The 12828-nt window shown below is 41.4% G+C and overlaps 1 protein-coding gene across 3 annotated transcripts in view; it reads left to right on the forward strand.

Moving 5' to 3' along the window:
• The window catches only part of GDAP2 (ganglioside induced differentiation associated protein 2), a 58267-nt gene that overhangs the window by 22342 nt on the left and 23097 nt on the right, over window positions 1-12828 (forward strand). For 2 of the 3 annotated variants that reach the window (XM_029946581.1, XM_029946583.1), the window contains exons 6-9: window positions 2400-2476; window positions 3834-3993; window positions 6174-6330; window positions 6721-6816. In XM_029946581.1, coding sequence (XP_029802441.1) covers window positions 2400-2476; window positions 3834-3993; window positions 6174-6330; window positions 6721-6816 — 490 coding nt within the window. The remainder of the gene's footprint in view (window positions 1-2399; window positions 2477-3833; window positions 3994-6173; window positions 6331-6720; window positions 6817-12828) is intronic. The other variant, XM_029946582.1, reaches the window with a different exon arrangement.

Genomic DNA, 12828 nt, shown 5'->3' on the forward strand with positions numbered 1-12828 from the left:
GATTTAATGAAATGTTTAGAGGTGCAGTAGGCATGACTCTGAGTAGATAATGAAAGAAAATGCAAAATGCTTATTGATTTATGATGTGGTTTCATCTTAGCTTGGGCAAACCATGCAGTATTTAATACATAGTAGCAGAATATTTACTGTTGAAGCTTGAAAAGATGTGAGTTCTTTGTGTGCAACCTTTCATTTATGCATGTGAGAGGATTATCATTTTTTTTAATATTTTTACATTGTAGTACTTGTTTTGCTTGTTGGTGGTGTTTGCTTATTTAATACATTCTGTCAAGGACAGAAATTACATGCTGGTTTTTTTCCCCCCCAGGGACTGTGTCTTGGGTTTTTCTTTTATTATTTTCTTTACTTTTTTTTTTCCTCTTCTTTTTATGGTGGTGGGGTTGGTTATGTTTAATTGAAGTTGCTTTTATAGCACCAAAGACTTAATCATCCATTTTCTATATAAAAAGTAGCTACTTTTTTGCATGGCCCTCAAGTATACTGTAGTATAGAGGTGGAATTTAAGGAAAGGTATTAAGAAGGCTGTGTTTTAGCTTATGGGCAAGTAATAAATTATATCATGTATCTTGAATGTATCATAGATAAGCTGCTATATTACAATTGCCACTTCAGATAGCTGTGAAATTAGGTGATTAACTAATTGGTACCTAACCTTCTAATTTCTGTAGAAGTCTAATTACATGAAATAGAAGTGGGGGTTTTGATTTTTTACTTTGCTTTTCTGTTTGAAGTATCATTGTAACTACTGTATTGTAAATGACAGAAAATAATTGCATATGTTAAATAAATTGTATAAAAAAATAAATAAATAAAAAAGAAAAGAAATAAAAAAATAAAGCATTAAAATTTATTTCAAAAGATATGATGAACTATATCTACAGTTAAGAAATTAAACTTGATTATAAAGATAATTCTCTATCAACAAAATATCAAAAAAAAAAAGAAAATGCAGGATGAAGGAGTGGGGTGCCTAGGTGGCTCAGTTGGTTAGGTGTCCAACTTCGGGTCAGGTCGTGATCTTGCGGTCCGTGAGTTTGAGCCCCACATCAAACTCGGTGCTGACACCTCAGAGTCTGGAGCCTGCTTCCGATTCTGTGTCTCCTCTTTCTGCCCTTCCCTCACTCCCACTCTGTCTCTCAAAAGTAAATAAAACATTTAAAACAAATTTTTTAAAATGAAAGATTAAGTAAAAAGAAGTGTTTTAAAAATTAGGATTAGAGCTGGGATGAGTGGATGTTGCTATGTGATGAAATAAAGAATACAGGTAAAAGAAAAGATTTGAGGGGAAAGATGGAGTTCGAGTTTCGTTCTCTCCAGTTTGAGGTATCTGGGTGATCTAGGCAGATATGCCCAGTAGGCATAGATAAATGAGTTCTTATATTCAGGAAATATAAAGATTTGAGAGTCTGAGTATTTACATTGGCGCTTAGCCAGCAAGTTGGTGAGCTAAAGAGAATATATGAATATATATATATATATATATATATATATATATATATATATATATCTCAAGAAAATAAATATGGAGGCCAGAACCCTGGAGGACAGCATTTTTAAAAAGTAGGGCATAGGCATTTAAAACTAAAGCTAGGGAAATCTCTAGTGAGGTAAGGACTGAGAAAAGGCCATTAGATTTCACTAATAGGAAGCTGATAGAAAAGAATCAGAATAGCACAGAAATTAAGAAAAAAATAATTCACCTTTGGTTAAATGAGATTTTTGATAGAAATGCAGGGCTGCGTAGGTCATTGAATACTGTTGTGAATAAATGAATACTAAGACACTTAGGCTAGACCGTTCTAGTCAGAGAGTGAGCGCCCAGGGAATAAAAATATATTGGATAAGGATGAGTTGTCTGGCATCAGCATCTTCTGTGTCGGGGTGCTGTTCTTGACTCTGGCAATCAGGCAGTAGATAAAATCAAGCTCTTGCTGTTGGGGTGCTTCCATTCTAGCAAATGGGGCAGGGAGGGCACAGACAATGTAAGTAAACAAGAAATTCCACAAAATGTCTATAACATGTAGTCTGGAGGAAAGCAAGTCAGAGAGGGATTTTCATTTTTTTACCGTAGAGAGAGCACGTGCAAGCTGGGGAGAAGGGCAGAGAGAGAGAGAGAGTATCTTAGGTGTGGAGCCCAATGTGGGGTTTAATCCCGTGACCCTGGGACCATGACCTGCGCAACTGACTGAGCCGCCCAGGCTCCCCAGAGAGGGATTTTTAATTACGGTCGTTTGGGCAGGCTTCACTGATAAGTGTCACTGAGCAGAGACCTCACTGAAATGAGGAGTGATCCATGACAAAAATAAAACTCTAAAGAGTTTGTTTGAATTTTCTTCACACAAGTCATTATTTATTGAGTAATTTATTCTTTTCCTTAGGCACTGTAAGGAGATTCCTAGAGATTCATGGGGAGACCATCGAAAAAGTAGTGTTTGCTGTCTCTGACCTTGAAGAGGTATCTTGCTAATTATGCTGCCTTGTTTAAATCTTGTGTTTACTTGTGATTGCCTTTGTCTCATCATTATTTGCTGAATTGCCACAAATCCTATATATCTGTCTATGTTTTTGGCTATGGGGCTTACCATCATTTGTGGAAAAAACCCACATTAGAAACTAAAAACAAATCAGAAAGGAGCATTTTGTTCATGTGTCTCACTGCTAAGACTGTTTCCACTTAGTGAAATCTTACCAGGGGGAGTGTTCTGCTTTGCTCCCTGCATTAGCTCTTAAAACATCTTGAGGCATCACCTTATCACCCAAGTACTGGGTGCCTGGGCAGCACAGCTGGGAAGCCGCTACGGTGCTGGAAGAGCGTCAGTTCTACCTCGCCTGGAAGCAGGCGGCAGCCTGGCCTAGTCACCGGCATTGCTTAAGTTCCAGGGGTTCTGTTTTGTTGTATGTAGTTAGGGGTAGTGTGTTTCAGTCTGGTTTAGAACCATTTTAGAAAACTAGTTCTTAGCTTTAACTCTTATTAAGTCTTATTTAGTCTTAGTGTGCTCTCTCCAATCCAGCTTGTATTATTTCACAGCTTTGTGTCCTTGGGCAGGTTACTCAACCTCTCTGTTCTCTGACAAACTAGGAGTACTAATAGCAGTTATATCACGGAAGTTTTGTGGTGAATGAGTTGAGTCCTGTGAAATATCCACTGAAAGTGTAAATAGCCATATACATGAATTTGCTAAAACGAGACACATTTGTTTGCCATCTCTTCTTAGTTCACCTGGTTACCTATTCATGGGTTCTTTCAGTGATCTTTCACTGAGTGTCCAGCGTACAAGTGTTTTGCGCTAGATGGGAATACACCAGTGAACAGGTCAGAACGTGGTCCTCAAGGAATGCATTGTGTTGGTAGGGACAGACAGTTCAGAGAAGTTGAGGACTGTGATGAGTGTATAAATGGAGGTATGGAATGGAACACAGAGGTATAGAGGAACACAGAACTCTAGCCTGCACAGGGTCAGGAAATGCTTCCCATGGCAGCTGATAAGGCTGAAATCGCTGTAAAAGAAAAATATGATAGTCTGAGGGAGGGGCAGATGGCAGTAGGACAGGAGTGGCAGCACTTATGCGTTCCAGGTTCCGTGACCTCAGGTTGTCAGGACAGGAGTCAGGTTTAACCTGACCACCTAACAATATCCTGACCTTTAACATGAGAAGTGATTGAGGATCCCAGACAGCACTAGCCAAGTGTAGAAATGGTAAGGTCTTTGACGGGGGCTGTCGTCACCGTGTCGGGAGCAGCACGAAACATTGCTGATGCCTGCTCCCTTACTTCGTTGTTTTTCACGGAATGTCTTGCTTCTCTGACACAGGCTACTTACCAAAAGCTGCTACCTCTGTACTTCCCAAGGTCGTTAAAGGAAGAACGTCGGTCATTGCCGTACCTACCTGCAGATATTGGAAATGCGGAAGGGGAGCCCGTGGTACCTGAGCGACAGATCAGAATAAGTGAGAAACCTGGTGCCCCGGAGGGTGAGTTCTGCCTTTCTTAATTGCCCTCTTTTACCAGGGTCTGATACAACACCACCAAGGAGGAGACGGGTCAGCCTGCCTTTGGGGAACTCTCCATGAGTGTGGCATTAAGACCAATACCAACTTAAATGTTTTTAGAGTCTAACTCTTGTTAAAATTTACTCTCTTTTTAAGTTTATTTATTTTGAGAAAGTGTGTGTGCACGCAAGCAGGGGAGGGGCAGAGACAAAGGGAGAGAGAATCCCAAGAAGGCCCAGTGCTCTCAGCGTGGAGCCCAATGTGACGCTCATTCTCAGGAACCATGAGATCATCATAACCTGAGCCCAAACCAAGCTCGGGTGCTTAACCGACTGAGCTACCCAAGTGCCCCAAAATTTCATCTTTAACTTAAAATATATGTATATTTACACACACACACACACACACACACACACACACACACACACAGAGTCAAGTCTGTTAGGCGGCAGAGATCCAGAGTTGGATATAACATTTTCAGTTTCCTGAAGTACTTAGTCATCTGAAGTTTTCAACAGTTTTAGCAATATGTCCTCTAAAAGCCAGACCTAATGTTAAATATTAAAACAAGAATGCTGTTGCCATTCTTTTTGTTTCTTTAAGTTAGATAGCCGTGTGGATTGAAGCCGTGGCAGAGCCTGGTAGGGTGAGAGCCCTTGTGGATGCGTGCGCTGTGACAGCCTGCGTTGGTCCGCCTGGGCACATGGTCAGGGCCGTAGCCCCCTCTGTGGAGGCGTGCCTTCCATGCTTCCGTGCGAGAACTGGATCTGAGCGTTCAGCCTAGCGATTACTGTGGGGTCCTGCCATGAACACTTTTAAATGAGCATGGGGTAAGGGCTGCTCCTCTTTTTATCACCAGGACACAGTCTTACCTCCAGTGGAGGGACTTGTAAGTGGCATACCCTCAGGAAGTGTCTGAACCAGGCTTTGCTGGAGGGCCCCCTGTGTGCTTTAGGATCTGCCCAGAGTTATTTGGAATTCGTCATGATTAGGACTGCCACTGTAGAATATAGTTCTTCTTAAGCGCATAAATAGTTTTGTATTGTAGAAGGAATAAGGAGTAGCAAACCCCACCTGAGATCGTGATGCTGGGCAGCAGACTAGGCCACTCGTTAGGCAGAGGGCTCCCTGTGTCCACCGTTGGCAGAGAGTGCTTGAGCACCACATGGGTAGACGCCCTAGTGTTTGTAAATCTTTCCAGTTAGAATAGTCAGTCTGTTAAAACAGATGCAGAATCCGCTTCCTGGATTCTTTCATGGCTGTTTGTGCATAAAAGCACACTCTTCTCAGCTATTGACCTGTCACAGTTGGAGGAGCAGTGACGTAGATGTGAGGAGGGCCCATCACGGTGGCCCGCCTGGCTGGGCTTCGAGTGGCATCACCTTGGGAAGCTCCCCATGGTCCAAGGCATGTTTTTCCTTTCTTTAAAGATTTTTTTTTTTTTTAACAAATCTAGGAAGGCAGGGAGGAACAGGCTAAGAGATGGATGGTCCCTCCCAAAGTACTGACTTCTAGCCAAACAAAATCATCATATGGATAAATTGGAAAGTTAATTTATTAATTTGTAGAGAAAACGAGAACTCTGATGGGTCGGAATGATTACATAGGCATGACCAGTGGGGAAAACCAGGATGCTGAATTGGAATGAAAACGTATCCTAGTGAATGTGGATCCTGCAGTCCCACACCGGCTGTCTGTCTGTCATTGGGGTTATCAGACAGAAGGACTCAAGTGTCTGTATCAGCTAGCCACGTGCTCCCTCCTTAAGCAGTTCTGGATGAACGGCCCCAAACATTTGTTCTCTGTATTTCCCTTGTGTTAGACATGGTGCGCCAGTCCATCTTTAAACCTGCATACTGTGTAATTACTTCTCTTTCTGCTTTTCATTACCTTCTACCCTTTTCCTTCCTGAAGTGACACCCAGTTCACCTTGATTTGATCTCACATATTTCTAAAACTTCTGTCACACAGGGATGGGGGGTGTCTTGCATAATTTCAGTTTATTAAACGCCTAAATCTGATATCAGTTTGTTTCTCAGAAAAAATACCCTTAACTTCCATGTTTTGATGGCCTCGAAATCCTTCTTGGGGCATTCGCGGTCTGTAGCATTTACAGACCGGGGGTTGTCCTGTGCTCTCTGTTGATAGTATTTCTGTTACAGACAACCATGAAGAGGAGGCTGAAGGCTTGGGGGTTGACCTCTCTTTCATCGGCTCTCATGCTTTTGCTCGAATGGAAGGAGACATCGATAAGCAGAGAAGACTGATCCTTCAGGGCCAGCTGTCAGAGGCAGCCCTGCAGAAGCAGCACCAGAGGAAGTAAGGCAGACCCCTGGGGACTGACGGACGTGGGAGGGCTTGAGGAGTAAGAAAGGACCTCACGTCGGCTAACTGATCGACATATAATGTATTCTCATCGATTTCTCATGACAAGCCAGTGAGCAGGATCTTATAGGTGCAGAAATTCAAAGTTAACTTATCAGTGGTCACAGTTAAAATGTAGTGAAGCCAGTGTTTCGATGCACGTCAGATTTCAGACCCCCACCTTCTACGGTAATTGTGCCTCTGGGTGAAGTTCTAAAAGCAGCTGAAAGAAGGAAAAGGCAGAGTTACAAAGTTTTTACTTAACTTCATTATATTTATATTCAAAGCATAATCTACAGTTTCGTTACATTTAAAACCACTTTATTTCTCCCTGATTTATCCCAGGACCTTAAAAGCCACTCCATTTCCTTCAGGTGGTTTTGAAGCAGTTCTGGATAAGTCCTTTTTCAGGCGTAAAGAAAGCAGCTTATGTGCTTCTGGGTAAGCCTCTCTAAGGATTAGCAGTCTTGGGAAAGCTAGCTGCTTTTCACAAACTTTGAAAGGAAGGAAAAATGATAAATTATAGAGAGTTTATATCAGCATGACCTTAGAGCGTTGGTTGAGAGGTTAACATCTCAGGATTGTTGGGAGCACCTGGTACTTAGCAAGCTCTTAAAATCGGTCACTGTAGTTTTCAATACTGAGCACATCGTGGTCTGTTTTACCTTCTAGCTTTGATACTTGCCATCCCTTTTGACCAAAATACTCTCATCCTCCAATTCCTGCCCATTCTCCAGGTTTCAGCTTAAAAGTGGTTGCCTCTGGAAATTTATCTCCCTGGAGATAAGCTGGAATAGGTGGAAGAGAGGTCTGGAAGAGGGCCTCCCCCTGTATGCTTTTTCACGCCCTGTACTTAACCAAAGCACAGCATAGCATCTATCGCGGTATAGTAGAGTGATGTGTGGGGTTGTCAGTCTCCATCTGTAAGGTGGGAGTGGACTAGATGACCTCTGGAGTCCCTTACAGAATTAGCATTTTGTGTCTGGTGAACTTCTGGTCTTCATTTTATTCGGATTTCACTTTTAGAAACAAAAGCAAATTTGCCACTAGGGGGCACCAAATGAACAGCTTTTCCAAAAGCAGTAGCAATCAAATGATCATTTCAGTGGTTTCTAAGTTGGGCATGTGTAATGAGCTGGCAAATGTTTTTCTTTAAATACAGTGATCGGGTTCTCCCTCACATGACTGGGACTTTGGCATCTATATATTTTGAACTTTTTCACATTGTGATTCATGCACTACTAGATCGGGTACCTTTTTTTGGTCAAAGGCAGTGGTTCTTAAACTGTTTTTTTCTCAGGTCCCCTTTGCACTCAAAAACTATTGAGGACCCCAAAGAGCTTTTGTTTACATGGTTTGCACCTGCCAATATTTATCATATGAGAAACTATTAATTTACTTAAAAGTAACCCATCGTAATTTTATGAAAAATAAGTAGTTAAAAATAGAAGAAATGGCACTGTTTTACATTTTTGCAAATGTTTTAATGTTTGTCTTAATAGAAGACAGCTGGATTCTCATATCAGCATTCAGACTGTTGCAATAATTTTTTTTGGTTGAAGTGTATGCAGACAGTCCAGCCCTACTCAGATACATAAGTGGAGAGGAAAGAAGTATGTTAATAGGCTTTTCAAATAATTTATGAGATTTCTGATATTACAACAATGTTCAATAAATGGTAGCTTCTTACTAGTGGTAATATCTCAAGTTTTATCATTGGCAAGAAATACCGTTGGTTGTTTTTCTGAAAATGACAGGGTCACTTTATTCATTTTTGAGAAAACATCTGCCAGATACTCATGTTGAATAACCGCAGTTTGTCTGCCAGTCATTATTTGAAGAAAAACAGTGTTCCGTGGAAAAAGCAACTAGTTCAGCTTACGAGTCACACAATGCTTTTCCTCAAGACCGCCTCATACTTCGGTATGTATGAGTGTCTTCTTGTCCCGTTCTGTGATACATTAGTATCCAAAAGATGTGTTCCCAAGGGTTGATTTAATAAAAAACAGTAATTTTTACTTTCTCATCAAAGACATTCTTAGATAAAATTGGCTTTTTTCTTTTTTCCTTTTTTTTTTTTTCTTTGTTCTCCGAGAATTTTGGCAGCAAAGAGCACAGTCACTGCTCGTGCAGGTGGGGCCTCCGCCATGGTTCATCATAAGGCACCAGGAGTTTTAGTTAACAGTGGCTTTTCCCCACCATCAGTGCAAATGTGAACACGGTGAAAGAGGCTGATGATGTTTCAGCATGATTATGGAAACGGTTTTGACTTTGGAAACCCCCTGAAGAAGTGCCGAGACTGTGGGCCACACGTCAAGAACCACCGGGGCGGGGTTTGTCACGGACGCCCGTACTTGAAAGGGATGTTGGTAATCCTCTGATCCGGTTTTCCAAAGTGGAGCACAGGGTCTGGACGCACTGGAATTACCAGGGCTGCTTGCTAAAAATACGTCCGCCCCGCCCCAAGCTCCCTGAATCAGAGCCTCTGTGGAGAGTTTCTAAAGTTTCTCAAGTGATTCTTTTATGCCCTAAATCACTGATGTAGTCTGACCCCGTGATAGAGGGTAAATGATTCCCCACGTCTGGCTCACCCAGAGTCACAGCTCACTGAGAGAGAGCCTTCCGAGTGGTGAGAATGGCAGACCTCCCTTCTCCGCCACCTCCTTCAGCCCACTTACACAAACCCACTCCAGACAAGTTGGCGAGGAACTGGAGATTTTTTGTATTCATACACAAAGAACTGCGCTGTTACCACTTTTCTCAAATCAGTCAACCTTTTCGCTTGCTCTCTTTTTTATACACACACTCACACACACCCCTCATACCTTTCTCATTTCTCCATGAGTGGTATAGATAATCTGGAAATTTTAAAGTTTTTGTTTGGACTAGATACTTGTCCGTATCTCTCCCTCCCTCCCTCCCTCCCTCCCTCTCTCTCTCTCTCTCTCTATCTCTCTAGTGCGATCTGTTTCACTTAACTAGTTCAATGACTGGTTCAAGCCAGTTGTAAAGTCTCTTCACTCCTTTCTGGAAAGGAGTCCTCAGCAAAGGGGGAGCTTCTAGGAAGGAGTATGAGCACAGCATGGAAAGCACTGTCTTTATTGGTCGAGGGACTTGATCTTGAGATTCCCATTTGTTACAGTCGATAGTTTCCATTCAGTTCAGGAGACATTAGATATTTACTCTGTACAAGATAATATTCTAGATATTGAAGTGTACAGAGATAGTTTAGGTAATCCCTCTATTTTAAAAATCATGAATGAGGGGCGCCTGGGTGGCTCAGTCAGTTAAGCCTCCAACTTTAGCTCAGGTCACGATCTCACAGTTTGTGAGTTCGAGCCCTGCGTCAGGCTCTGTGCTGACCACCTGAAGCCTGGATTGTGCTTCAGATTGTGCGTCTCCTCTCTCTGCCCCTCCTCTAGTTGTGCTCTGTCTCTCACTGTCTCTCAAAAATAAATGTAAAAAAAAATTAAGATTTATGAATGAGCCACAGGGTCTTCAGGTGTCGGAGGTGCGTTCTGAACAGCGGCCATGCTGCGCCTGTGTAGTCTGCACGGCTGCCGGCCTAGAGAAGCGCACGGCCTGTCGCGCTCAAAGCCTGCACCAAGGAGCAGGTCAGGGGCCTCCATCACGCCGTGTCCTCGAGTGATGGGCTGCGCCTGAATCAAAACATGTCCAGATTTCGAGTTAAGAGCCCAGTGTCTGTGATGATTACAGATGAGGTTGTGCCTCCTAGCGATGCTGCAGGATACCCCGGAATAGTCACAGTGGCTCCAGAGGATGGGCAAGGAACAAGAGACCCTCTCAGGGAGCCTAAGAGCCCCAAACCAGCTTGATAATGCTACTCGGACATATCTGCCCTCGTCCTCGTCTTCCCGCTGTTGAGTGGCATTTCCCAGAGGCTGCTTACTGTGTGGCATTGCAGTGGATGAAATGCAGAAGCAGATGTGAGGATCTGGTGGAACCTAAAGAGATTTGTCAAACACGGTTTTGTCGTATAGTCACTTAGGTTCATGTAAAGGTTTTCATTGTTCCTAGATTTACAGATAATTACTTCTCACATGTCTGCTTTTATTTGTAACGTGGTAAGTGTTGGTAGATATAACAGACGTAAACATCACAGGGTCCTGAGACCGGAAGTTTGAGATTTGGTGACTCCTTGTCTAAGAGTTTATAACTGAGCTGTGGGTCTTCTGTGTGCATACTCTGCTGCGTGCTGAGTGTTTGAGATTGCAGGCTGTGGTTTTTTCAGTTTATTTCTCTTATTTTGTCTAAGGCTTTATTTACACATAATGGGTCTGGTTTCTTTTAATTATGTCAGTTGATCAGGTTGATCAAATGATTTTTTTTTGTAATCTCGGAGGAAGTAGGTCTTTAGTTAGCAGTATCTTTTTGAAAGCTTTCAGTTCTTCTATCTTCCATCAGTAACAAAACTAAGGTCCCATGGATTGGCTTTATAGAGTCAGATCATTGCTTGACTCGCATTGCCTCACCACATCATTACCTCTGTGCAGCAGTTCTTTTTAACATCTGAAAAAATTAGGCATGTTGTCTAATTCCTGGCTAATATTTCTGGGTCTTCTATCCAATTGTGACAGTGATTTGGGTATATCATAAGGTAGAAGTTGGCTTACTTACAAAAATTACGAAGCAATCTAGATATACCTTTTCAAAAATAACAACTTTAATTATTTTACAGTAACTTTTTCATCAGTCAGCTTAAGATCTAATTGCCTACAATTATTTCCCAGAATAAAAACTTTATCTTCTTCATTATTAAATATTTTCTGAGCCCTTACTAATGTGCCAAGTGTCAGGCTAAAAATAGAAAGTGACATGCAAGACAGATACAGTATCAGCTTCGTGGAGCTAAGTTAGGGTCTTGCAGGGGAGAAACCTGTTAAACTAAGGATTGTATGAATGATTTATTTAACCTATGGGGTGCCATAAGGATGTGACAAAGGTCCTATCTAAGTCCAGTGTGGGATAGTTACATCAGGTCAGGAAAACTGATCTTGATTCCAAAGCCAACATTGTCCCTAGTGTATTGGTTGTACACAAATAGGTTAGTCATTAGACTTTTAAGAGTAATTTACTGTAAATTTTCTTCATCATTCAACCTATGGTTATGCACATGGACGGTGATTGATTAACTAGGAGAAATTGCCTTTGGTTAGCTTTGTGAGGACAGCATCCAACCTTAGTTGATTGCAGCCTGTTGAGAAACCGTCTACTCAGTATTCCTGCCGTCAGAGCACTCGAGGGGCTCCCTTCGTTGCCATACTCCATATTTTGTGTGACTGTTGACCTGTGATGATTGCAGTTTACCCAAGAGGTAACAGAAATCTGTTTACTTGCCGTAAGCTCTAAGAAAACAGCAAACTATTTCGAGTTCATATTTCCCATTTTAGCTTTTGTTTTGATTGTTGGGTTGGGGTAAAAGATTGTATGTTGTTATGGAAAAAAGTGCAGAAACTATAGCAAAAAATGAGGTGCCCTTTATAAGGGATATAATGGGAATTTTGAAATATTTTTTGAATAGATGAGGGAAACAAACATTATTTCTCTAATGGCTGAGGAGATAAAGCTAATATCTTTTGCTTTTATTCCCTTCTCCCAAATACTTATTTAAAGGAAAAGAAAGTTGACTAGATAATCAAGTTAAACGTCTATGATCTGTAGTGGGAATGGAGGAGACCTAATTAGAATAAAGAAGAAACCAGATGAAGATTGTAGTCCTGAGTAGTTGCATTGGATTTCATCTCAGTCCTTAGAAACCAAACCTTTTCTGAATCATAAAACCTTTAAAGAATCACTGAAAGCTTCTCCCCATGAATATGCTTGTATGGATTTTGCCAGCCAAAATCTCTTCTAGGATCTCAAGTTGTTAATCACAGATCAAGGTTAAAAACATTTTAATTTGTACCATTTCAGGGTTCACACCATGGACTAAAGTCAATTTTAGGTGGATTAAAGACTTAATTTTTGTTTTAATTAAAACTTATGGAAGAAGTTGTAGGTTAGTGTCTTTTATACCTTGGAGAAAGGACAGGTTTCTTAAGATATGAAAAGCATTGACTGTAAAAGAAAAAATAAATTTGACTCTTAGAATTAAGAACTTTGGCAAATGGAGCAGTGAATCTTAAAGGAAGTGAAAAGCAAATTATAGTATGGGAGTATTCACAGTAAACCTTAACTGGCAAATGATTGGGATCAAGAACATACAAACATTCCTACAAGTACTTGAGAAAAGAACAAATAGCCCTCTAGAAAAATAATATAAACAGGCATCTCACAGAAAAGATGGCCAATAAATACGACCACGATCTCAGCATCATTCATGACCAGAGAAATGAGATACCATTTCAGACCAGACTGGCAAAAGTTAAAACATATGCCAGTACCGAGTGCTGAAGAGGACATGGATTCACAGGAACTTGTATTCATGGCTTA

The sequence above is a fragment of the Suricata suricatta genome, chromosome 8 (genome assembly GCF_006229205.1).
Source record: "Suricata suricatta isolate VVHF042 chromosome 8, meerkat_22Aug2017_6uvM2_HiC, whole genome shotgun sequence".
NCBI lineage: Eukaryota > Metazoa > Chordata > Mammalia > Carnivora > Herpestidae > Suricata > Suricata suricatta.